Consider the following 24,098-nt stretch of genomic DNA (forward strand, 5'->3'; position numbering starts at 1 on the left):
GCACTCCTTCTTTTTGGCTGTGGCCTTGTTGCCATGACAAGGAGAAGAAAACATTCACCTGTCGGAAGAAGGTCACATCAAAAGAAATCTACACCAACCTACATATACCGATAGTACCAAGCATCTGTCCTGACAAGTAGTCGTTTGTCAATATATTGCAGCTTTGGAACTTCAACTGTCCTTACCAACTTATAGTCTCCAAGAATCCATCGGAGTCAATACTTTATGTGCCATCCATATGTCCAGCGTAAATGGGGCACCGACGTGAGTTTTCACTTCCAGCACCGAGACTTTAGGAATAGGGATGCATACAGAATCTTTCCTTGGCTGTCCACCCCTATCGCCCTTGGCTGCCGTGACAATTACGCGTATCTACAGGTAGATCGTCATGGTTTGCATTACGGGAGCGCCAGTGACGTTCTGTTTTTAGATATAGTGACTAGAGAATGTACAGTAGACATAATTCCCGCAGTACACGGTTAAACAGATGACATACAGTAATTAAATCTCTCCATGGCCGAATTGCTGGCTGAATGAGGTTCTCGTCAGAGTAACTACATGTACTGGTTAGCGGCAGCATACAAGTATTCATGTGGCATTCAATCTCCGTAGAAGCGCCGGTGTAGGCCATCCTTGACGACAGTTCTCTTCCAAGATGGAAGAAATTTACAGGCTAAACTCAACACTAGTAGCCATAACTTGCCAAGCTTCAAGTTGACAATATCTTGTACAACAGACAATTACACATCATAACCGCTTACCTACGGCCCCGACTAGGCGAGATAAGAATAAGTCAAGATGCTCGTCCCCCAACCATCTTTTTTTTGGCTTGCCGTGATCCACATGGTGAAAAAAAAGGAAGAAAAAAAAAGATCTGCGGAGGCGTTTGGATGGGAGCTCCACAGAGTAGATGGTGGTGGTAACATGTGCGTTTGGTAGATGAAGAGTCTCGTGACACCTGGAGAGCTTGTTTTCTGCTTCACCCGCGCTCGTTCAACGCCAATCTTGGGATATCTTTGTTCTACGGCTTGTCTCTCCTCTCCCCTATTGTATTACCGTTTGCCTCAAGCTTGTTCGTACGCCTGTAGTTGCATCGTATCTCGTATAAACAAGGACAAGACAATGAAGTCCATCACCGATGGAGGGGCCAATCTCATCAAGTTTTTTTTTTTTTTTTTTTCCATTTCTTACTTTTTTGGGGGTCCCAGGGCCGCTGCGGGGTCCATCTAGCGGTCCATTTAGTGGGTGGGCTCTGAAGGAATACCACGCAAACGCCTGCAAACATCCATCATAGGCAATCTAGAGACCCCAAAGCAGCGCTGCCATTGGCCCATCTCGCTGGTGGCGGTGGAACGGGCGCTGTGATCTCAACTGCATTGGCCAATAGTGATGCGCTGCCGCTGAAGCTAATCCGCGCCAGTCATGGCTTGATGATGGTATTGATTGGCAAGAGAAAAAAAAAAAAAAAAATAAGTTGGTGTCAATTCCGCTGTCTGAGATTTTTTCTCTTCCTTCTTTCCTTCTTCCTCTTCCTCAACTACGGCCAGGCAACCCTTCAAGCTTCTTTCTTTCTCTCCCTACTCTCTGAAGGACGCCTTGTGATTGTTGAGGAAGCAGATGACAGCAAGATAGCTTTTGACAACCCGGGAGAAGCTCTGAGAACGAGTTTTTCGTGTCAGTCGCCAGCACCCCTCACTCTCTCTTTCATCACCATCTTTGCCCCGCCTTGGGTATCGTCAGAAACAAGACAGCAGAAGAAAAAGCTTGTTAGACGACGAAAAGTCGGGAGTCTGTTTCTGCTGAACCTCAATCACACAAAAGAGGAAAAGAACAGAAAAATCTGCACCAAAAACCATGGCTGTCCAGCTCCTCAAGCCCGCCTCGGCCAGCTACGGCAGCAACGAGCGCCTCGTCTGCCTTGAGCTCGAGGATGGCTCAACCTACCAAGGTTACAGCTTCGGTGCTGAGAAGAGCATCGCCGGAGAGCTGGTCTTCCAGACCGGCATGGTGGGCTACCCCGAGTCCATCACAGATCCCTCTTACCGCGGCCAGATCCTCGTCATCACCTTTCCCCTGGTCGGAAACTACGGTGTCCCTTCGCGGGAGACGCTGGATGAGCTGCTCGGCGACCTGCCTGCCCACTTTGAGTCGTCCCAGATTCACATTGCCGGTCTTGTTACCGCTTCCTACTGCGGCGAGGACTTCTCCCACTTCCTCGCTACCTCCTCCCTGGGCACATGGCTCAAGGAGCAGGGCGTCCCCGCCATGTATGGCGTCGACACCAGAGCCTTGACCAAGAGGATTCGTGAAAAGGGTAGCATGCTGGGTAAGATGAGACTTGCCAGCATCGCTGCTTCCAGCAACGGCGCCGCCAACGGCCTGGCCTCTCTCGACGAGTTCGAGGCAATTGACTGGGTGAACCCCAATACACAGAACTTGGTGGCACAGGGTGAGTTCCCCCATCTGCTTCCCTTTTTGCTAGATAAAAAAACCCACAAAGAGACAATATGCTCATGCCTTTCGTAGTATCCGTTAAGGAACCCAAGCTGTATAAGCCGCCCGCGTCCGTTGTTGCTCGCAAGCATCCTTCCGGCCGGACAATCCGTGTTCTGTGTGTCGATGTTGGTATGAAGTACAACCAGCTTCGATGCTTCCTCAAGCGAGGTGTCGAAGTCGTAGTCTGCCCCTGGGACTATGATCTGGCCAAGGCCGCCGGTGAGGAGTACGACGGTCTCTTCATCTCCAACGGCCCTGGTGACCCAGCCGTGCTTGAGAGCACCGCCAAGAACATTGCGGCCGTCATGGAGAAGAACAAGATCCCCATCTTCGGCATTTGCTTGGGTCATCAGCTCATGGCCCGCGCTTCTGGCGCAAAGACCACCAAGATGAAGTTTGGTAACCGTGGTCACAACATCCCTTGCACAAGCATGGTCACTGGAAAGTGCCACATCACTTCTCAGAACCACGGTTTCGCTGTGGATACCGCCAGCCTGCCCACCGGCTGGAAAGAGCTCTTCGTCAACGCCAACGATGGCAGCAACGAGGGTATCATGCACGTTGAGAAGCCATACTTCAGTGTCCAGTTCCACCCTGAGAGCACACCGGGTCCTCGTGACACCGAGTATCTCTTTGATGTCTTCATTGACACCATGGCTAGCTGTGCTGAGAACCCTGCTCTTCTGCAGGCTCCCGTCACTTTCCCTGGCGGAACCATTGAGGAAAACGAGAGGCTTCACCCTCGCGTTTCCGTCAAGAAGGTCCTTGTTCTTGGCAGTGGCGGTCTCAGCATTGGCCAAGCTGGCGAGTTCGACTACTCTGGTAGCCAGGCCATCAAGGCGCTTAAGGAGGAAGGCATCTACACCGTCCTCATCAACCCCAACATCGCCACCATTCAAACCTCCAAGGGCTTGGCCGACAAGGTCTACTTCCTCCCTGTCAACGCCGAGTTCGTCCGCAAGGTTATCCTGTATGAGCGACCAGATGCCATCTATGTCACTTTTGGTGGTCAGACTGCCCTGCAGGTTGGTATCCAGCTGAAGGACGAATTTGAGAGCCTCGGTGTCAAGGTTTTGGGTACACCTATCGACACCATCATCACTACCGAGGACCGAGAGCTCTTTGCTCGAAGCATGGACTCCATTGGCGAAAAGTGTGCCAAGTCAGCCTCAGCCAGCAACGTGGAGGAAGCTCTCCATGTCGTCAAGGACATTGGTTTCCCCGTCATTGTCCGTGCTGCTTATGCCCTGGGTGGTCTGGGAAGTGGTTTCGCCAACAACGAGGATGAGCTGCTGGAGCTCTGCCACAAGGCTTTCGCCGCCAGTCCTCAGGTCCTGATTGAGCGAAGTATGAAGGGCTGGAAAGAAATCGAATACGAGGTTGTTCGAGATGCCCAGGACAACTGCATTACTGTCTGTAACATGGAGAACTTTGACCCTCTCGGTATTCACACCGGTGATTCCATTGTGGTTGCTCCCTCTCAGACCCTCTCGGATGAGGACTACAACATGCTCCGAACAACGGCCGTCAACGTCATTCGACACCTTGGCGTTGTTGGTGAGTGTAACATTCAGTATGCCCTGAACCCCTTCTCCCGGGAGTACTGCATCATTGAGGTCAACGCTCGATTGTCCCGATCCTCCGCCTTGGCCTCCAAGGCCACAGGTTATCCCTTGGCCTTCATCGCCGCCAAGCTGGGTCTTGGAATCCCCCTCAAGGAGATTTCCAACTCGGTCACCAAGGTTACCTGCGCCTGCTTCGAGCCTTCTCTCGACTATGTCGTCGTCAAGATGCCGAGATGGGACTTGAAGAAGTTCACTCGTGTCTCCACTCAACTCGGCTCCTCCATGAAGAGTGTTGGTGAAGTCATGAGCATTGGTCGCTCGTTTGAGGAAGCTATCCAAAAGGCCATCCGAGCCATCGACTTCCACAACCTTGGCTTCGGAGAGACCAAGGCTCTTATGAGCATCGATGACGAGCTGCAGACGCCCTCCGACCAGCGCCTGTTTGCTATTGCCAACGCCATGCACCAGGGCTATTCTGTCGACAAGATTTGGGAGATGACCCGAATCGACAAGTGGTTCCTCCGAAAGCTCAAGGGACTGAGCGACTTCTCCAAGCAAATGACTCAGTACACTACCGCCGATATTGCACGGAGCCCCAGCCTCCTTCTCCAGGCCAAGCGTCTGGGTTTCTGCGATCGACAGCTGGCCAAGTTCTGGAGCTCCAACGAAATCGCTGTCCGACGCCTCAGGCTCGAGGCTGGCATCCAGCCCTATGTGAAGCAGATTGATACGGTCGCTGCCGAGTTCCCTGCCTTCACCAACTACCTGTACCTGACCTACAACGCATCCGAGCACGATGTCGACTTTGAAGACCACGGCGTCATGGTTCTCGGTTCTGGTGTCTACCGAATCGGTTCGTCTGTCGAGTTCGATTGGTGCTCTGTCCGTGCCATCCGCACTCTCCGAGCCACCAACCACAAGACCATCATGGTCAACTACAACCCCGAGACGGTGAGCACAGACTACGACGAGGCAGACAAGCTCTACTTTGAGAACATTACTCTCGAGACTGTACTGGACATTTACCAGCTGGAAAGCGCCAGCGGTGTCCTGGGCGCCATGGGTGGCCAGACTCCCAACAACATTGCCCTTCCTTTGCACCGCGCCGGAGTCAAGGTGCTCGGTACATCTCCTGAGATGATTGATACCGCCGAAAACCGATACAAGTTCTCTCGCATGCTGGATCGCATCGGCGTCGACCAGCCTACCTGGAAGGAGCTCACTAGCTTTGAAGAGGCCCAGGCTTTCTGCCAAAAGGTCTCCTACCCTGTGCTGGTCCGCCCTTCATACGTCCTTTCCGGTGCTGCCATGAACACTGTTTACTCTGAAAAGGACTTGGAGAGCTACTTGGCCCAGGCTGCTGAGGTCTCTCGCGAGCACCCTGTTGTCATCACCAAGTACATTGAGAACGCAAAGGAGATTGAAATGGACGCTGTCGCCAAGGATGGTGTTGTTGTTGGCCACTTCATTTCCGAGCACGTTGAGAACGCTGGTGTTCACTCCGGTGACGCCACGCTCATCCTGCCTCCTCAAGATCTTGAGCGCACCACTATCCAGCGCATTGAAGAGGCCACTCGCAAGATTGGTGCTGCTCTCAACGTGACTGGTCCCTTCAACATCCAGTTCATTGCCAAGGACAACGATATCAAGGTCATCGAGTGTAACGTCCGAGCTTCCCGCTCGTTCCCATTCGTTTCCAAGACCATGGGTGTTGACCTCATTGAGATGGCCACCAAGGCCATCATGGGCCAGCCATTCCAGGAGTACCCTCCCACGGATATCCCTCCTGACTGCGTCGGTGTCAAGGTGCCTCAGTTCAGTTTCTCTCGTCTCTCTGGTGCCGACCCCGTTCTTGGTGTCGAAATGGCATCGACTGGTGAAGTCGCCTGCTTCGGTGTGGACAAGAACGAGGCATACCTCAAGGCTCTCTTGTCTACTGGATTCAAGATCCCCAAGAAGAACATTCTCCTGTCCATTGGTTCATACAAGGACAAGAAGGAGATGCTGCCATCGGTGCAGAAGCTGCAGAAGATTGGCTACAAGCTGTTCGCCACCGCTGGTACTGCCGACTTTTTGCAGGAGCACGGTGTTCCCGTCCAGTACCTCGAAGTCCTCGGTAAGGAGGAGGACAAGGACTCGGAGTTCTCTCTCACGCAGCACCTGTCTAAGAACACGATTGATCTGTACATCAACCTGCCTTCCAACAACAAGTACCGCCGCCCGGCCAACTACATGAGCAAGGGCTACCAGACTCGTCGTATGGCTGTTGACTACCAGATTCCCCTGGTCACCAACGTCAAGAACGCCAAGATTCTCATCGAGGCCATTGCCCGAAGCTTCGACCTCAACGTTGCCAAGCGCGATTACCAGACCAGCCACAAGACCGTTGTCTTGCCCGGCCTGGTCAACGTTGCAGCCTTTGTTCCCGGACTCGTCACTCCTGAGAGCCACGACATGGAGACTGTCACCAAGGCCTCCATCGCTTCAGGCTTCAGCATGATCCGTGTCATGCCTCTTGGCCTAGAGGGTGCCATCACCGACGGCATCACTCTGAGAGCTGCTCAACAGAACAGCAAGCTAGGCGACTTCTGCGACTACAACCTGTCTGTCTCTGCTACTTCGGAGAATGACGGCCAGATTAGCGCCCTCGCCGGTGAAGTTGGCTCTCTCTTCATCCCCTTCAACCACTTATCTGGCAACATCAGCAAGGTGGCTGCCGTCACTGCCCACTTTGACGCTTGGCCAACCCACAAGGTCATCGTGACCGATGCCAAGCTGACTGACCTGGCCTCGATCCTCTTGCTGGCTTCGCTGCACAACCGCCGCATTCACGTTACTTCGGTTACGAACAAGGATGACATTCGGCTGATTGCGCTGAGCAAGGCCAAGGGTCTGCGTGTTTCCTGCGACGTCTCCATCTACTCTCTGTACCTGTCTACCAAGGACTACCCTGAGCTTGACCGACTCCTCCCAACTCCTGAGGATCAGGCTGCCCTTTGGGAGAACATGGCGCACATCGACGTCTTCTCCGTCGGAAGCCTGCCTTACCAGCTTGCTAAGTCTCTGGGCCACAAGGCAGACACGTCCAGCGGCATTGCAGATGCCCTTCCGCTCCTGCTGACTTCTGTCACCGAAGGCAAGCTGACGATCGACGACCTCAAGGAGAAGCTCTACCAGAACCCCATGGAGATCTTTGAGCTCCATGACCAGGTCGGTACCAGCATTGAGGTTGAGATTGACCGCGCCTACCAGGTTCTGCCTGGCAGCGTGTGGTCGCCGTTTGAGGGCCGTGTGATGCGCGGATCTGTTCGCAGGGTCACTTTCCAGGATACCACCGTCTGCCTGGATGGCGAGCTCCTGCCAGTGCCCCCCAAGGGCAAGGACATGTCATCGCACAACATCTCTCGCGAAGTCCCCATCTCCCCGCCTCTGAAGCCCGCCATGGGCCTGATTACCCAGGTCACCGAGAGCCCTAAGCCCAGACAGCAGGCACCCTTCAGCCCTAAGATTGCGGCTAGGTTCCGCAACATGGAGGGACTGGGCTCGCCCGCCAGACTGGGAAGCGCCGTGGATGAGCTGGGTCTGTCTCTATCACCTCAGCCTGCCGCCAGCTCCCCTCTCCAGCAGCTGTTGTCGCAGCCCAACTCGTTCAAGAACTCGCACGTTTTGTCTGTAAAGCAGTACACCCGTGCCGATCTGCACTTGTTGTTCACTGTTGCCCAAGAGATGCGACTGGGCGTTCAGCGTGAGGGTGTCCTGAACATCCTCCGCGGCCGCGTTCTCTGCACACTCTTCTACGAGCCCTCTACTCGTACCTCGGCTTCGTTTGATGCTGCCATGCAGAGACTTGGTGGTCGCACCATTGCGATTTCGACATCGAGCTCATCTGTTCAGAAGGGCGAGACGCTGCAGGACACTCTGCGAACGCTGGCCTGCTACGGAGATGCTGTTGTCTTGCGCCACCCCCAGGAGACGTCTGTTGACATTGCAAACAAGTACTGCCCTGTCCCAGTTGTCAATGGTGGAAACGGTAGCAAGGAGCACCCGACCCAGGCATTCCTCGACCTCTTTACCATCCGTGAAGAGCTCGGCACCGTGCAGGGCCTGACGATTACCTTCTTGGGTGATCTCCTGTATGGCCGACCAGTTCACTCGCTGGTGTACCTGCTCCAGCACTACCAGGTCAAGGTTCAGCTAGTCTCTCCCAAGGCTCTGTCTCTCCCCGCCAAGGTGAGGGAACAGCTGGTTGCTTCAGGACAGCTGCTGGTGGAGTCGGAGACTCTGACACCCGAGATTCTGGCCCGGAGTGACGTCCTTTACTGCACGCGCGTGCAGAAGGAGCGATTTGAGAGCGTGGAGGCCTACGAGAAGGTCAAGGATTCATACCGCGTGGACAATGCTACGCTGAAGAACGCCAAGAGCTCCATGGTTGTGATGCACCCTCTGCCGAGGAACGAGGAGGTGGCCGAGGAGGTGGACTTTGACCAGAGGGCGGCGTACTTTAGACAGGTAAGGACTCCCCAGCGGATAGAGGGAGTTGAATTTGCTAACATTGGTTACAGATGCGGTATGGTCTTTACTGCAGGATGGCGCTCCTGGCACTTGTTATGGCTAGCTCGTAAAGAGGCTATATTTTGTCAGACATGGCGGCGCAATTTCCCAAAGACTGTACAGAGTAGATTTTTCGATTTTATTTTTAATGGTTTCTTTTGTCGGAATGGAAAAGGAATATCTCGGTTTATCAAAGGGGGGTATGATGTAGAAGGTTATTTCTTTTTTTTCGGACGTTGCATGTTAGAGTGCGTCCTAGGTATTAAACCCGTATTTCAGCAAAGGGCAACATTTGCTTTATTTGGAAGGGTTTGGCGTTATTTGGCGTTTTTAGGGCGTTCTGTGTGGCGTTGAAGCCAACAGACGTAGTTGATACCCGTATGATAATAAAGTTGTTTGTGTACGCATACGTATTTATACGTATGCGTACATGTACGTACGTATGTACGTACGTGCGTTTCGTGCGTTTTGTGTGTATGTGTGTTTTGTATGTATTTTGTCTGCAGATCTGTTTTTTGGTAAGTCTCGTATATTTACTTTTTATTTATTTTTTTCAACTATCATCACTTATGGAAGATGGCAATCTATCAGAACGACTACGACTATACAACCTTCAAGAATACGTTTGATTCGACTTCATTGAGCCCGTTGAGTTGATCAACTGCTCAAATGGTAGTGTGTAAGACTACAGCAGCTCGAGCTTTGTCAGCAGAGGCGTTTGACCGTCCAATGCTTTTTTAGTGGAGAATCTGGAAACATCCAGTTACTACGGAATTGACACCAGATTTCACTTTGGTGCAAGTTTGGATAGTTTCCAGTGCATATGGCAACAGCCCAAATGCGTAGTAGAAAACAATCCTGCACTTTTGATAGTTGTCAGTTAGCTGGTAAGCGGCAAGCGATTTAAGAGTTTACAGACTTGGAATTCAAATTGGAAATGGTTCAATCAACTGGAGTGGATTACATTTATGGAGTGACTATTCAACCCCAGTTCCCATCTTGGCTGGGAGAACCTCACCGACTCCGTCGCTCTAATAGTGTCTTGGGCTCAGCTGAAAGCCACACGTCGCTCCCGTGATGCTATTTGAGGTTCTAGCAATCTGCATTGGCGCTTGTAAGGCGTGCAGTCACTTCTCCTTGGTCCTATTGGAGGAGATTTCTCGGGAACTACTGTCAGTTTGGGCGAGTTTTTTAGCGGGCCGCGGCTTATACCGAGTCACCCAGCACAGATGCTTTCGCACCCTTGAATGCTAATGCAGCCGTCTGGTGAGGAGATAATAGTCTAAATCTATTGGAATTGCATTTTATCGACTATATTTCCCTACATGAAGGAGCCATATGTGTTACAGCTGTCTAACTTTAATTTGTTGCTGTATCCCGGTTTACATTGCTTGCACAGATTATGCAATGTATTATCTTAACCAGATTGTTTATTTTGAATGTAGTTGGCAGAATCAGGAAAGCTTTAGAGACTGTACCCTCGACTCTCCTGAATGGTGACTCTCTCATGAAAATCCGAACAAACGTAACACTTACGTAGAACGTTTAAACTTGTATCTCAAGGTTTTCCATGAAAGCATGTTGGAGTAGCTAGTGTAGCCACACCCTATATGAATATCCATGTGGCTTTATTTATAATATCATTTTTACTGCTCTATCTGGCTGTAATTGTATATTTTCTTGCTTTGACAGGCAATATAAATCTGCGAGCTGTCATCCGGCTTAAAGAATGGCGATGTCCTACTTTGATTGGCTGGCAGTGCGAAAGTCTAATAACCTGATCTCGATCCTCATCGATGAGCTTGAAAACAGTTCAACCCGGCAAGCTGAGCATATATACGAGACGAGATCCCGGCGAACATTGCTAAATATTTCAATACATCTGCCTCCCACTACGATAACACTCTAAAGCTGAGTTTCACCCCTAAAGGATCCATCCTATATCACGATGAAGTCCCTCGTGCTCATTACAGCGACGATGATGCCTATTCTGGGCTTCGTCGGCGCCGAGATTAACGTAGCGGTTGACTCGAATTGTGCCCCGTCCGGCGCGCATCTCCAGACGGGCACTTTAAATTGTCAATGTCAACCTAATCATAGCGTCTCCTGCAACGGCTTCCAGCTCTGCGGTGTCGGCAAAACCAACGCAGCCCTGTCTCTCTCTGGCACCTACACTGCCACCGTGCAGTGCACCAACCCCGGCGGTAATGTCGTCGAGGCTCACTCGAATCCCACCACCAGCTCAAAGAGCGGTTCCGCGGCATCGACTAAAAACGGTTGCATGGTCGTCTCTCCGTTAGCAATAAGCCAGCCGAGCGACGCAGATTTTGAGGCACAGGCCACCTGCCCGAACGGGAAATGGAGCAAGTCGGTTGAATCTAACACAGTCGCCCTCAGTGGATTCACCTACACGTTTACCTTCGCCGGCTTTCCCTCTACTTGTCCCTACATTACCATAACCGGCTGTTGAGCTTGATTATAATATTCAAAAGTTATGACTTAGTGTTAGGAGGGTTGACAAATCTGAGATAAATCTAGGATACGTTGGAAGACTATTGAAAGCCGCACTCTCAACTCATTTAGAGAGCAATGCTGGTAAAAGTGAAGTGAACGCGGCGCGTTTATCTACTGTTATTTAACTCATCATGTCACTCTTTTATCCTGTAATCACGGCAAACGACGGGGGAAAATATCAAAACTGGTGATTATGCGCAATAGCTGTTATGGCTGATTGCTGCTGAACTTACTGAAATGCGCGACACAGATTAGGTAGCTAGTAACTTGAAATGAACAACCGCGATAACGCTGCCTGCAATACCTTCCTTGTGATAGACCGATACATGTACCTAGGTATATGCTAGTATAAATACGTATTCCCAAGAGACAACTCGTTGGAGGCTCTGGCTCTGGCAAGTTAGCGGATAAGTTATTGATATTGCTCATGTACCCTCGGGAGCCAAAACAGACCGATGGGAGCTGACACTGGCTTTTAGTCATTTCGTCCAAAAGTGGCAGATCTACGGAGTAAAATCAAGTTCATTATGACTAAGTGGACGCTGAACTTGAACCAGGCTGTACCTGGGCAGTACCAGTGCCTCTTGCACTAGCCACACGATCCACGTTGTAGCCTCACCCGATTTTATAAAGTTATTTAACAAAGAGGGACGCCTATTTCGCCTTTGACAGTAGCAGATAGTAGCGATAATAGCAGAAACTCCGGGAAGCGTGTAATATCTATTTAAGTAACGATGTTAAAAGATCTTCATTATACGTTATTACACCATTCGGAACTCTTCTCAGTCGCTAGGTGCTGGACAGCCAGCTTGGACTGCTGAATAGTCCTTTCCTACATTCACTGTATTCGGGCATACACGACTCTACAATTTCACATCTAAACTTTTCAATGACAGAGGTAAACAGTAGCGGCCATTGCTATCTATAATATTATAATATGTAGGCTTCTTTGTTGTGCTCTATTAGGAGCTTTGCAGAGGCAGATAGAACTGTCGATGTTTTGAATCCTGGCCAGCCTCCAAAAGTTATAACTCAGCCTTCCATAACGTCAAGTGGCCCTGAAACAGTATTTAGAGTTTTTTTCGCTGCTGATTCGCAAGCATGTAATCAGGCAGACATTAGTTAAAATGAATAGTCAGGTTTCATTTCCTTGCCAACAACTCATGCCTTTCGTAGGATGACTAGCACTGCCTTATCGCCGTGGCCTTTGACATAATCAATGACCTCTTGTGCAACAACCTTAATCAATTTCTTGGATGCCAATTTCTCAACCTCGGCATGGAATTTGGCCGTCTCCCAGAACTCTTGTAGGACAGTAGCAATAACGATCCCGTCCTTTTTAGTCAGACGAACGAATTCTCTGAGAGCAGGATCAGGGCCGACGTGGCCGTTGGTAAAAGTGCCGACGCAGGTGACAAGATCATAGACGCCGTCGGGCTTTTGCACGCGTTGTGTCAAGTCTGCCTGGGACAAATTCCTGTAGACGCCCGTCTGTTGTGCGATTTTAAGCATGGCGGGTGACAGATCAAGTCCATCAATGGACTTTGCGCCGACGTGTGCGAGAGCTTGGCCGACTAGTCCAGTGCCGCAGCCGGCGTCCAAGATGGAATATCGGGCTAAATTGTTTGATTGAAGAGCTACTTGGGCCACGATCTCGGGGGCGACGTATTCTTGGGCTTTGTCTCCCACTTCGTCGTTGTAAGTGGCAGCCCATTTGTCGTAGATGCTCATACAGTCCTGTACGCTGCCGCAAGCACGGGCTTGGGCAAGATACATGTTGGGTGTTTGGACTTCGGTCATCATTGTGAGGGTGATTTTGGGGTTTGCTTTCGAAAATGTAAAAGAATTTTTAAGGATATGAAAAGATGAGCCTTTGGGCAGGGTAAAAGTACAGCTGTCTTATGGGTTTCTGATATCTTGTCTATTTCTCCTTTCTTATCCAAGGGATACTGGGGTTCTTATAGAGCTCGGCTGTCTAGACGACAAGCATGCATCTACGCACAAGTACGAAGGCATACTACACCCATCGTCAATTGTTGAGTCGATAATTTAGACCATCACAATGTGCTCGACTGATTGGGCGAAGATGAGCGGGAAGGAGGAGGGGCGGGAAGGCTGGTCTTACGAACAATCCCCATGGCTGGCGCAGATACAGATACTTGCGTAGAGTTAGAGATCTTGTATTTTTCTGGTAAGTTGGACACCCCTTTTAAATAATTTGTCCGGTTGAATGTGCTATTTGTCCGTTATGGGGCAACCTGGCCTACATGAACCGCTTGTTCAGGTACATGCCTAATGTAGTATGTATTGTGTCATTGTGTCTTCTAAGACGTTTCTATGCTCCGCGGTAATATTCCTTTCGACCGGAGCTGTTACTCCTTTGATGATGCATCTTAACTGCCTATTGTCTATATCTGCAGTTTGCCTTGGGTTACATCCTGCTTTCCTGGTGGAGCCTCAGTCCGTAGGAGATGGACAGACAGGGGCCCGGAAACGGCAATCCGCACATATTGGGATAAAATGTGACGGAAATTGTTCCGCAAGTAAATACTCGTATGTGTGTATGATTCACTCTACCATCTCTACGAAACAATTCCGCCGTGTGTATAATTCACGCCCTTGTGTCTTTTATTTCCGGATCTTGTTCTTTTACGTGATATCCCCGCTCACCCATCCATCTTCCCCGTATAACACGGCTCGCTGTAGATGCTGGTTGCATTCCATTTCGTCATACTACATTCAATCCACGGCAAACTCCTGAATCCTTCACGCCGATCTTCCATTTAAACCCATATCATAGCCATCTTTCCCGTCCCTGTCACATGCCACGCAATCTGGCGCTACAGTATATACCTCGATTGAGTTTGAAGCTTAGATTCCTCAAGTGCGCAGTGGAGACTGCAACCTCATCTATGCAGCTGTAAATGAATTGCTACATAGTAGATTCCTTACCGTTACATTGCTTGGCTATTTGTTGTTGTTGGCTGCTATTCCATTGCGTCATGTTCAGCTCGACATAACGTGAATTTCTGACGCCTTGGCGCCGATCTTTCTCAACTTGCCGTGCATCCACAATGCTTTGTTTTCCACGGCGCACTCAATCCGGCGCCATCTTGTCTCATCTTCAACTTTAAGACATGATTTAGAAGTCCAATTGCAACAAAGCCCTGGGGAAACAGTTATTGCTGTCGAGATGGCTCATCATGAAACCTCGCATCAGCCCGAATTGCTGATGGATAGGGCATTGAGCGAGGATAAAGACATGTCACAAACAACAGGTAAGTTAAGGGACTTTGTGAAGCAGATGTGTGTGTATCTTGGCTAATCAAGTTAGAAACAAAAGAGGGCTCGTCTGCCAATGAGACTCAACCGCCTACGGTAGAGAATGCAGTGACAGGCTCTACAGCAGTCCCCCATACCTATCCCGAAGGCGGACGCGATGCCTGGCTCGTAGTCTTCGGGGCGTGGTGCGGCTTGACTGCTTCATTAGGCATCTACAACACATCTGGGGTTTTCGAAGTTGTCATCTCTCAGATCATCCTTCCCGAGGATTCTGCATCCACCCTCGGTTGGCTCTTCTCCACTTACGCTTTCGTCAACTGGATCTTGGGAGTGCAAATAGGACCTACTTTTGACGCCATGGGCCCCCGGGCCCTGATCGCGGCCGGTACTGTCTGCACTCTAGTTGGCATCTTTACACTTAGTGTATGCACGGGTAAGTTCCGCGAATCTGCAACCATAACTGCTAGTGAGCGTTGAGCTGACGATCGTTGCCATGTTGCAATGCAGAGTACTATCAGATTCTCCTCTCCTTCTCCATCCTGACTGGCATCGGATCGTCCCTTCTCCTGACTCCATCCATGGGTTGCGTGGCCCACTGGTTCATGGAACGTCGCGGCCTCGCCAGCGGCATAGCCTTCATTGGCGGCGGCTTTGGTGGAGTGCTCTTCCCCCTTATGATGCAATCTCTGCTGCCTCAGGTCGGATGGGCTTGGTCGATTCGAATCTTGGGCTTCGTTCTGATGGCCCTCTGTGTCGTCAGCATTACCTTTTGCCGGAGCCGAATTCCTCCGCGCAAAGGCAAGGCAACTACTTGGCGTGATACTCTTCCCGACTATCGCATCTTCCTTGATGGGACGGGAGCTATGGGAGCCACCACTGCCGGGGTGCTGTTAACGGACCTGGCGTATTTCATTCCCATTACTTACACGCCGAGCTACTACATTGATCGCCAAGGGCTGTCTTCGGAGGAATCCCTGAATGGTTCGGCCGCATTTGCGTATCAGCTACTCGCCATTCTTAACGCCGCTTCCTGTGTCGGCCGATATGTGGCTGGCGATCTAGCCGATCGGTTTGGAAGATACAACACCATGATTGTCTCTCTTCTCCTTTGCGCAATCTCCGTCTTGTGTCTGTGGTTGCCTGACATCATGGTGCCTGGTCTAGAGAGCGACGGGCTCCTCGTCGCTTTTGTCGTATTGTTCGGATTCCAAAGCGGCTCCAACGTCAGCTTGACGCCCATCTGCCTTGGCCAGCTCTGTGACACGGAGGAATACGGGCGATATTACGCAAGCTGCTTCACAGTGGTGGCGTTTGGCGTGCTAGCAAGCTTGCCTATCGCCGGCAGCTTGCTCAGCATCACAGGTGCCATTGGGAAAGAGAAATACTGGGGAGCCGCAGTGTTTACCGGGTTGAGCTATGTGGCTGCCCTCCTTTGCTTCGTGTGGGTGAGGATCAAGCTCAAGGGCTGGTCATGGCGGATTAAGTGGTAATCGGTATTGAGTTTCCAAATACCCACGAATATAAATTATGTCCAAGTATAGTAGAGCACTTACTATACAGCAACTTAAGAACTACTATATAAAGGGAGTAACTATTTAGCACTCCAAGTTCGCTATTCGGCATGCCGTTCTCATATATAATGCGGCCTGGGTAGCAATAATGGCAAACAGTAGAGGAATATATGGATAGTAGCAGAAAGTAGCGACAGTAGCAGAAAATAGTGATAGTCGCAGAAAGTAGCGGGAATAGTAGATACGCCAGGAACTGGATATTTATTTAGGTTATAGTGATGAAAAAGATCTATATTCTGTGTTGTTACCACATTCGGAACTCTTTCCAATCTCTGGGGTGCTGGATATCCCTTCCCTACATAAAGGTATAAAGTTCATATATTGTTCGCACTATAGAGGCATTTACTATATGAAGACCATGATCATGTAGGTGAATTGATGTACCGTAGGTATCCGTGTATGCGTATAGGATCTGCTTGGTGCCTAGGAATATGCACCTGGTAGGTAAGCGGCAAATACAGCCTTCATAAGGTAGCAATGAGTTAAGTAAGAGGGAGAGCCAAGCCGAGCGGGGTGGATAATCATCTTCTCTCACGCTGCCCGATATCTACTAATCTCCACCTTCACAACCTCGGCGTACACTCCAAACAGCTCCGTCAAGGCGTTACGATCCGACAACCAAATACCCAAAAGATACATTCCGCACGGTGACATCACGATTGTCTATTATTCCTTGATACCGCGGAAAGATTGAAAGGTTATCACATATTGCATACTCTATTCACTGAGCTGCACTCGGCAACATGGGCATGATTCCTCCTGTCAATCGAAACCCGGAGGCCTCTACTTCAGTGCCAATGTGGTTCCACGTATGCTCACTCAGCTCAAGCCTTTTTAATAATTGCATTGGATGTACATTCTTGCCCTAAACGCTGTGCAGAACTTGGCATGCAAGTTGACAATAGCAGAACAAGGGCGGAAGTTAGGCGAGATACTTCGCATCGAAGCATCGAAGCATCGAAATGGCCCCAGTGGCGAGATTCTTCTTAGGTAGGCTGTGGATCACTTGAGAACTGACATTTTCCATTATTCCTACAGTATAACCAGTTACAGCCTCGGGAATTCCGCAAGATCGAGCAAGTCACTCTTCCTATGACACACGATACGGGTGTATACTTATGTATACCGTAAGATCGCCAGATCCAATTTCCAAATCCATGTCTTTGGCAGGACGATGATACGATGCCATCTGTGTGGCTATGTCATCTTCCCTTCTACCGGCCAAATAGATCAAGTTAGCATGAAGCTGTTGCGAGACTCCATCTTAACAACAGATGGGCATTTGACGATGAATCCACAGATGACGCAACGTGAGCGCCCTCTACTGCGAGCTTCAGAATTGCCTCAAATTCTTCATCAACGATGAGATGTATGCCCATTATGACGTTGCCGGTGAGTATTCATCTATAAAATGTCAAGAGGTGGCCGAGTTCATCCAACAGAAAAGCAAGACAACGAGGTTCAAAGACAAAGAAGCATCGCAAGATTAATTAATTTGATACAATTATCCAAAACTTCTGTACATCAAGTCATCAAGATGGCAGTCCCTTCTCTAGACTTTAACAAATTCATCGTCGGCACCCCGGAGGAGCGTAAGCAGTTTGCGCACGACCTGCTCAGCAGCTTCGAGAGGACTGGGTTCGCCAAGTTGACCAACCATACATTTAGCACTGCTCAGCTCCAGGAGCTATTCAACTGGGTAAGCAAATGTCTCATGGGAATTTTGACCTAGCAGCGTTACCGATTTTCTAACCAAGTTTTCCAAATTTCCAGGGACAATCGTTTTTCAACCAGTCCTTGGATGCCAAGAATGAGATTCCCAATGAGCCCGGGCCCAGACCTATGCGTGGCTACACACCTTGGCGAGTAGAGGAAGTCGGCAAGCTGCATTACGATGAGAAAGTTCGTATCCTGACCGACTCAAAGGTAAGGCTCTCTTTAAATCTTCCTCTTTTGACTGGTGTACTAGTATGCTTACATATTGTTAGGAGCATTTCGATCAGGGTCCTACCGACGACTTGGAGTTCCCAAACAAATGGCCCACAGACTCCAGCATGTCCGGGTTCCGGCCATTCATGGAAGCCTTCTATCAGCAGTGCAACGATGTCTGTCTTACATTGATGCATGCTCTTGAAGTCGCCTGGGAGATCGATGATGGATCTCTCGTCGCCCGATGCATCCCCAGTGCTACTGACATGCGACTTACTCACTATCCTGAGATCACCGTTGATGAGCTGCAGTCGGGGCGCACCACCCGTATTGCACCACACACAGATTTTGGCCCCATCACCTTGCTGTTCCAAGACAGCACCGGTGGCCTTGAGATCGAAGATAGGACCATCACTAAGGGCAACCCCTTTGTTCCCCTGCCGCCGACTGATACTACCGAGATGATTCTCAACGTGGGCGACACCTTGACACGATGGACCAACGGAAGAATCACCGGCGGTATGCATCAAGTCGCCGTCCCCGAAGCCATGAAAGGGGAGAGTGGGTTGGTTATCCCTTCTCGAATGTCTATGGCATACCTCTTCAAGGCTGGGCGTGACACATCGGTTGGACCTCTGCCCAAATTCGTCTCCACTAAAGAACCTGCAATCTACCCTGACATCACCGCTCTTGAGTTTCAGCGCTGGAGAAATAGCATTGTCTACAACCTTGATAAGGAAGAGGACGATGCGAAGTATAATTCGCATGCTATCAAGCCTACGGAGGGCCTCCAGCAGATCCAGCCTGCCCATGCCTAACTTTAGGTCTCATGTATAGGGAGAAGTTGAAGAATTTCGGAATACTTTCCAGTAATTCATCGCTGTATTCGCTGTTATTGTCGAAAGGAAAGTGAGGCGTCTAGCGCTGTACTTGCCACACTCTCTTCTTAAGTAGGTTGGCAACTTCTGCTTGCTGTTCTTTTTGTATACTAAGCAAAAGGGGGGGGATGCAATTTAATATTCATGGGGTTTTCGTTCATTTCACAGAATATAATAAAATATTGTCCAAAAATACAACACCCAGGGACTCTCTTCATTTTTTCACCTCTTTACGTTACGCCACGCGTTGCATAATGTTTGGGGCACATCAGATGGAACATCCAAGATATCAGAGTTCCCTGATCATGAACCCACCGAGGCAGACATGAGTCTAGCGATAAATGCTTAATTCGTCTCTCCTGCACAGCAGTCTACAGTAGCTTGTCTTATCAATGTACCCTCTCCAGGAATATGGATGGCACCTAAGTTGCAATCTATTTTTTCTGCCCAAGCCCTCGGAACCACGGAACTGTCTGATCAGTTTCAAGCAATGCCAATGGGAAACGATCGTCACCATCGCTTGCATATGTATCAGATAGAGTTAGACCCCAATCGTCTTTAAAGTCGTCTTCTTCTCCTTCATCCAGTCCAATCAGATTGTCGAAGGCTCCGTTAGAGCTGACTCCTTTACCTTTATTATAATTCTTCCCCCTCAAAGGCTTGCCACGCGAGAGACTCAAGGCCAAATATGTCTCCCTGGGAACTGGAGCCTTGGGAGCAGGTTTTCCAGTAATGGTCGTAAAATCATGCGAATTTATGATATGAATGGAGAGAATCTTGGAGCTTCCCACGTCCCAGATAGCTGGGTTTGACTTGTCTTTGATAATTTCTTGGATGAGATTTCCTCCAGCGCCGATCCCCAGAGGAACTAGCTCATGTGGACGTAATTTAAGCTCAAGCGTAAGGGATTTATCGGCAAGAAAGAAATCTACAGGTGGATTGTTAGACTCTGTTGCTCTGTTTGAAGAATGAGAATCACAAACCGTCTGGTAGATCGAACTGTTGACAGTGAACGAAAATGCCAAAAGTTCGAAAAATATCTGCTTTTAATTGGCTGACATCTGTAACTTTTCTAACTAGGATTTTTGAGCCGCCTAAGGTTACTGTAGTGAACCCAGGAGAGCCTCCTCCTCGGAGACGGAGAACAAGTACTATTTTGACAGTCTGGCACGGATAAGTTGGTAAGCATGAGACCCACCTGCTCACTTGCAATAGTTACTCACCCCTTTGATGCCGTAATCATTGAGTGTCAATTCTATGAAAAATTAGCCGTTATCTAGAAAGGTTCAAGGGGCGAGAACCTACCGTCTTTCAATAATATACCCTCCTCAAAGGATACCAATGTCTGTTGCTTGGGAGGTATGCCTTCCTTTCTTTGAACTAGAAGTTTGACATTTTCAATCGTGTCCTCCGGCCAGGCATAAATACAGATAGTCTTCCCAGTAAGTGTTCTAATATAAAGTCTGATGCTACTATTAAAGGCTAGCACCGGCATTGAGTAACATTCGGGAATATTTTCTTGATCAAAAATCCTATTTTCATTAGGCAGGTCTGAGCAGTTGAGAGACGTAACTCGAAACACATGCGTTGATGCTTTGGTTACTCTTTCAAGCATTTTGCGCAAGGTTTCAACAGTGGCATCCTCAGGAACCTCAAGCAACAATGGGTTCACGGTGTTATTGGATTCTGCCCTGGCATTATGTGGGAATATAATGCGGCACACCCGTTTTGGGACGATCGGCAGCTAGTACGGTCAGTGGAGGTGTTGTCTTATCGTCGTCCACCAATGTATCTGGACTCACTCACAAGAATGAGATCCACATTTGGACCTATACGCAATTGTTCAATATCTGTATCAGAGTGCTGGTTTTCGAAGTTGGCAAGATAACAGCCATCCGTAGACCAGTGGGCTTTCTCACTCCATATTTCTGGCTCCACCAAGAATTTGAGATGTTTCCAGCTTGTTACGGGAAGATGGAGGTCAGGGTTGTTGTGAACGCGGCCTGAGATGTGTAAAATACCGTTTCGTAGCTGAAACGCCCTTTGTGCGGCCATTTGAATGGCATCAAACTTTTCCTGGATAGTGACCTGCATATATAACTTTGTTAGTTGTTTAGCCAATAACTATCGCAGCTGTAAATATATCACTACATACTCTGAATGATATAGCATCATGGCCTGATCGAGAGCTTTGTACTAATACAATTATCTCTGGGACAGGACCTGGTAACGCTTCTAGCTCTAACACGTTTGACGAGTTGGGCATTTCCAAGCGCAGATCAAACATTTTCTTGGAGCGGTCACCCCTTCTCTCTTGGTCGAAATTTCGGATGTGAATCGTATCACCTGCATTGAGACCAAGTTCCTCTGGTGTTTTCAGAACATCATATATGGCTGCACCGCTCGGTACGGGCCTATAGGACTCCAATCTGCCGCCAAAGTGCCTAGGACAGGCATCTTTAATACTCCCAGCAAACATCTGTTTGTGGTTGAACTGTGGAATGATTTGCAGTTGAATACCTCCAATCTCATCTTTGCCCGTCATTTGCCACTCAATAGTTGCCTCCCTTTTCGTTATTTTGGGATCAGCGGCTATAGGCTTGTTGTGAAAAGATACTTTAGCAATTTGGTCTTTTGCTGATTTCGGATTCAGTGTCACTGCCACAAACTGCTTCACGATGCCCGGCTGAACTGATATACCGTCCAGCCTCCTTTGCTCAGGGATAACGATGTAGTCCTGCTTTCTAGGAGAGTTGGAATGATCGGCTATAAGGCTTCTCCCCGATATTGCATTTATGCCTCCAAGGAATGGACGCACGGCGTATTTATTACCAGCTAAGCAGTCAAAAGCGATATACATCGCCTCCCTTTCGTACATTGGAAAAAACAACCCTCCTTGCGATGCGGCTTGCGAAGGAAGCCGATCCTTATACGGCTGTGTGCTGAACAAGGGAAATGTGCCCAGTTCTTCTGGGACTTGAGACTTGGTCGCCTTTCTATCCTGAATTCGAGCAGTCCGAATCAAGGAAATTTGGAGAGCCGAGGCATCATCCTTCCCAACCATCACAGAGTGTGATAGTTTTACTCCGTCCTGGGTCAACTTTGGAGATTTGCGAATCTTTGCTTCCATAGAATCTGGGAAAATCTTGCTGAAAAAAGCTGCAATAGACTGCTGAGCATTTATTTGATAGCCAAGTGAAGAGTTATAGCACGGTTGGCCGTTCGTAACTCGGATTGGGAGAGTGAAACAATCTATCCACTCATGAGAAATAGGGTAAGTACAGCCCTTGAACTTGAAATCTTGTGGTATAATGAGACCTATTTTAGCAAGTTAGCAGTATGTGTGGCATTGTAGTACGTACAGCATGTATCAAGGAGTGGCTGACCTGGTGCTTGCTTTTCCAAAATTCTTCCTAGATCACCGAAATCCGTGTCCCCAGAGACATGCAGGATTTGCGAGCATGTATCAAAGCCTCTGTTGGTTGCAGATATCTTGTACCTAAGCCCACTGATTCTGAGGATAATCTCATCAGACTCGGCATTAGTATCTTCTAATGCTTATTAGCTGTCGTTTGAGTTATTTGTTCGTTCCTTCATTCCTCACTCTGTAAGTGTCTTGATGTCTTAGAGACTAGTGATGATGCATCTACTACACTGGGGTGAACAATGTTGCCTATCTCTGGATTTAATGGCCCTATCAATTCTACCACAGACTAAGAAAAAGCGTTAGCAAAGAAAAGAAACAATCAAGCATCAAATATTTCTCTACCAATAATTTGCTTTGATCTCCAATATCTGAATCAGCGGTGACTTTTGGGATCTTAGCTGGCTCAATTAAAATTTGTTTGGCTGTTACCTCCACCGCAGCTGGATGTCCGTCGAGTTAGTTTGCAGTTACCATTCGTGTAATCCAGGCAGAGAAACCACCGCAATGTTACATACCAGAAGGTAAACTGCCGCTCGTGTTTAATAATATTGACTTGATAGAAGCTTTTACAAGCATATATGTCTGGTCTGTCGCAGAAGGATAACGGCAGATACTGCGATGATGTTCATTGACAGGAAATACCATCTCGTTCGGGAGTCCAAGCTGAGAAGATTCTGTTGGAACTACCTAGATGAAAATAAATATCCTCCTTATTCAAGAACACAGCAGCCAGCAGGGAGGAAAGATGAAGGATAGAGTTACTTACCAGCGCCTTTAGGGAAGGTTCGATTTGAGTCTCGATAAAAGACATAATACTCAAATTGGAAGACCTAGGTAGAAAGGACTTGGAAATTTCGAGGAGAGTCAAGGAATGAGTGTTTAGCTCCTTGAGAAGATCTGTTCTCACGATCTGGTTCCCAGACACGGCTTTGATAGCATTGGTGAGAAAAGATGTCCAGTTAACAATATCCGCTCCTCGATGCGGTGTGCCCATGAACACGATGCCAATTGTCGATGTGACGATATTATGGTATTGGTGATTGAGTTCGTGGGCGAGTACCAGTGCCTCACACGGTCAGAAATAAATTCAGTCATCAAATGGGAAAGGAAGAAAAAGGTACCTTCTTGACCACAATACCACCGAGACTATGACATACAAAGATTAGTGGCCGACTCTTCTCCTGTAAGATTTATGTTAGTATGCATACTTCATACAGCAATAGTCTTCAAAATCTCTCGCCTGTGGTGATTGCCTAAGCATCCATAGTCGGTTTAGAAGATCTCTGGCAAAGTCTTCAATCCTTCCTTTTGACTGACTGAACATGAGAGTGGAATCATATCCAAAGGTCATGATGCGAGCATCGGGTATCTCCTCTGGTAGAAAGTCTTTTAACCATAACATGCGGTTGTCCTTGTCTGTCCAGGTGCCCCACGCCTTGCCATTGAGTCCGTGAACAGCAACTATGCTATGAGCTTGTCAGTGCAAAGTTTCTTTCGTAATTTGTGAGCAGGGTCGTTTTTACTCGACCGAATAATGAAGCTGTGCGTTTGGTATATCTGGCGAAGGATACAAGATAAATAGTCCATGTTGACAAACTTTGGAAGATATAACCGTTGGTGTCTTTCGAGCTTCAATTGCTGTTTCTCCCTCTTGCGTTTGAGATTTCGCAACAGCTGATGATACTTGAGTAGACTTTGTAGATTTGACCTTCGGTATTAACTTTCGAAAGATGTTCATTTTCTAATTTTGTGAGCGACAATACAAGGCTGCAAGATGGCCATCTAAAACGTATGGGGATTTATAATATTAGCTGCTGATTGAGGATAGCTCATAGCGTTGGAGACATTCGTAAATTACTAGGTGGGTAGACTCAAAACTACCTCA

At 48.7% G+C, this 24,098-nt stretch overlaps 6 protein-coding genes across 6 annotated transcripts; 4 read left to right on the forward strand and 2 right to left on the reverse strand.

Moving 5' to 3' along the window:
• Window positions 1-1,854: 1,854 nt before the first annotated feature.
• On the forward strand, window positions 1,855-8,683 carry TRIVIDRAFT_51971 (uncharacterized protein; the record flags this gene model as incomplete). Its single annotated transcript, XM_014100054.1, has 3 exons — window positions 1,855-2,449; window positions 2,527-8,570; window positions 8,624-8,683. 3 exons carry the CDS (start codon window positions 1,855-1,857, stop codon window positions 8,681-8,683), a joined length of 6,699 nt encoding a protein of 2,232 aa, XP_013955529.1.
• Window positions 8,684-10,560: 1,877 nt separating this feature from the next.
• Window positions 10,561-11,082, forward strand: TRIVIDRAFT_70311 (uncharacterized protein; the record flags this gene model as incomplete). The annotated part of the gene is made up of 1 exon (XM_014100055.1): window positions 10,561-11,082. One exon carries the CDS (start codon window positions 10,561-10,563, stop codon window positions 11,080-11,082), a length of 522 nt encoding a protein of 173 aa, XP_013955530.1.
• Window positions 11,083-12,287: 1,205 nt separating this feature from the next.
• On the reverse strand, window positions 12,288-12,926 carry TRIVIDRAFT_51972 (uncharacterized protein; the record flags this gene model as incomplete). The annotated part of the gene is made up of 1 exon (XM_014100056.1): window positions 12,288-12,926. One exon carries the CDS (start codon window positions 12,924-12,926, stop codon window positions 12,288-12,290), a length of 639 nt encoding a protein of 212 aa, XP_013955531.1.
• Window positions 12,927-14,023: 1,097 nt separating this feature from the next.
• TRIVIDRAFT_78422 (uncharacterized protein) lies at window positions 14,024-16,028 on the forward strand (the record flags this gene model as incomplete). Its single annotated transcript, XM_014100057.1, has 3 exons — window positions 14,024-14,404; window positions 14,461-14,841; window positions 14,916-16,028. 3 exons carry the CDS (start codon window positions 14,320-14,322, stop codon window positions 15,896-15,898), a joined length of 1,449 nt encoding a protein of 482 aa, XP_013955532.1.
• Window positions 16,029-17,220: 1,192 nt separating this feature from the next.
• TRIVIDRAFT_93146 (uncharacterized protein) lies at window positions 17,221-18,974 on the forward strand (the record flags this gene model as incomplete). The annotated part of the gene is made up of 4 exons (XM_014100058.1): window positions 17,221-17,371; window positions 17,431-17,678; window positions 17,753-17,905; window positions 17,968-18,974. The coding sequence occupies 3 exons, from the start codon at window positions 17,517-17,519 to the stop codon at window positions 18,724-18,726; spliced, it is 1,074 nt and encodes a 357-aa protein (XP_013955533.1).
• Window positions 18,975-19,220: 246 nt separating this feature from the next.
• On the reverse strand, window positions 19,221-23,951 carry TRIVIDRAFT_70307 (uncharacterized protein; the record flags this gene model as incomplete). Its single annotated transcript, XM_014100059.1, has 12 exons — window positions 19,221-19,714; window positions 19,770-19,950; window positions 20,010-20,041; window positions 20,092-20,530; window positions 20,593-20,874; window positions 20,942-22,104; window positions 22,149-22,337; window positions 22,729-22,900; window positions 22,980-23,279; window positions 23,335-23,359; window positions 23,422-23,679; window positions 23,737-23,951. The coding sequence occupies 12 exons, from the start codon at window positions 23,949-23,951 to the stop codon at window positions 19,221-19,223; spliced, it is 3,750 nt and encodes a 1,249-aa protein (XP_013955534.1).
• Window positions 23,952-24,098: the final 147 nt, after the last annotated feature.

Source organism: Trichoderma virens (assembly GCF_000170995.1).
Source record: "Trichoderma virens Gv29-8 chromosome Unknown TRIVIscaffold_72, whole genome shotgun sequence".
In the NCBI taxonomy this organism is placed as follows: domain Eukaryota; kingdom Fungi; phylum Ascomycota; class Sordariomycetes; order Hypocreales; family Hypocreaceae; genus Trichoderma; species Trichoderma virens.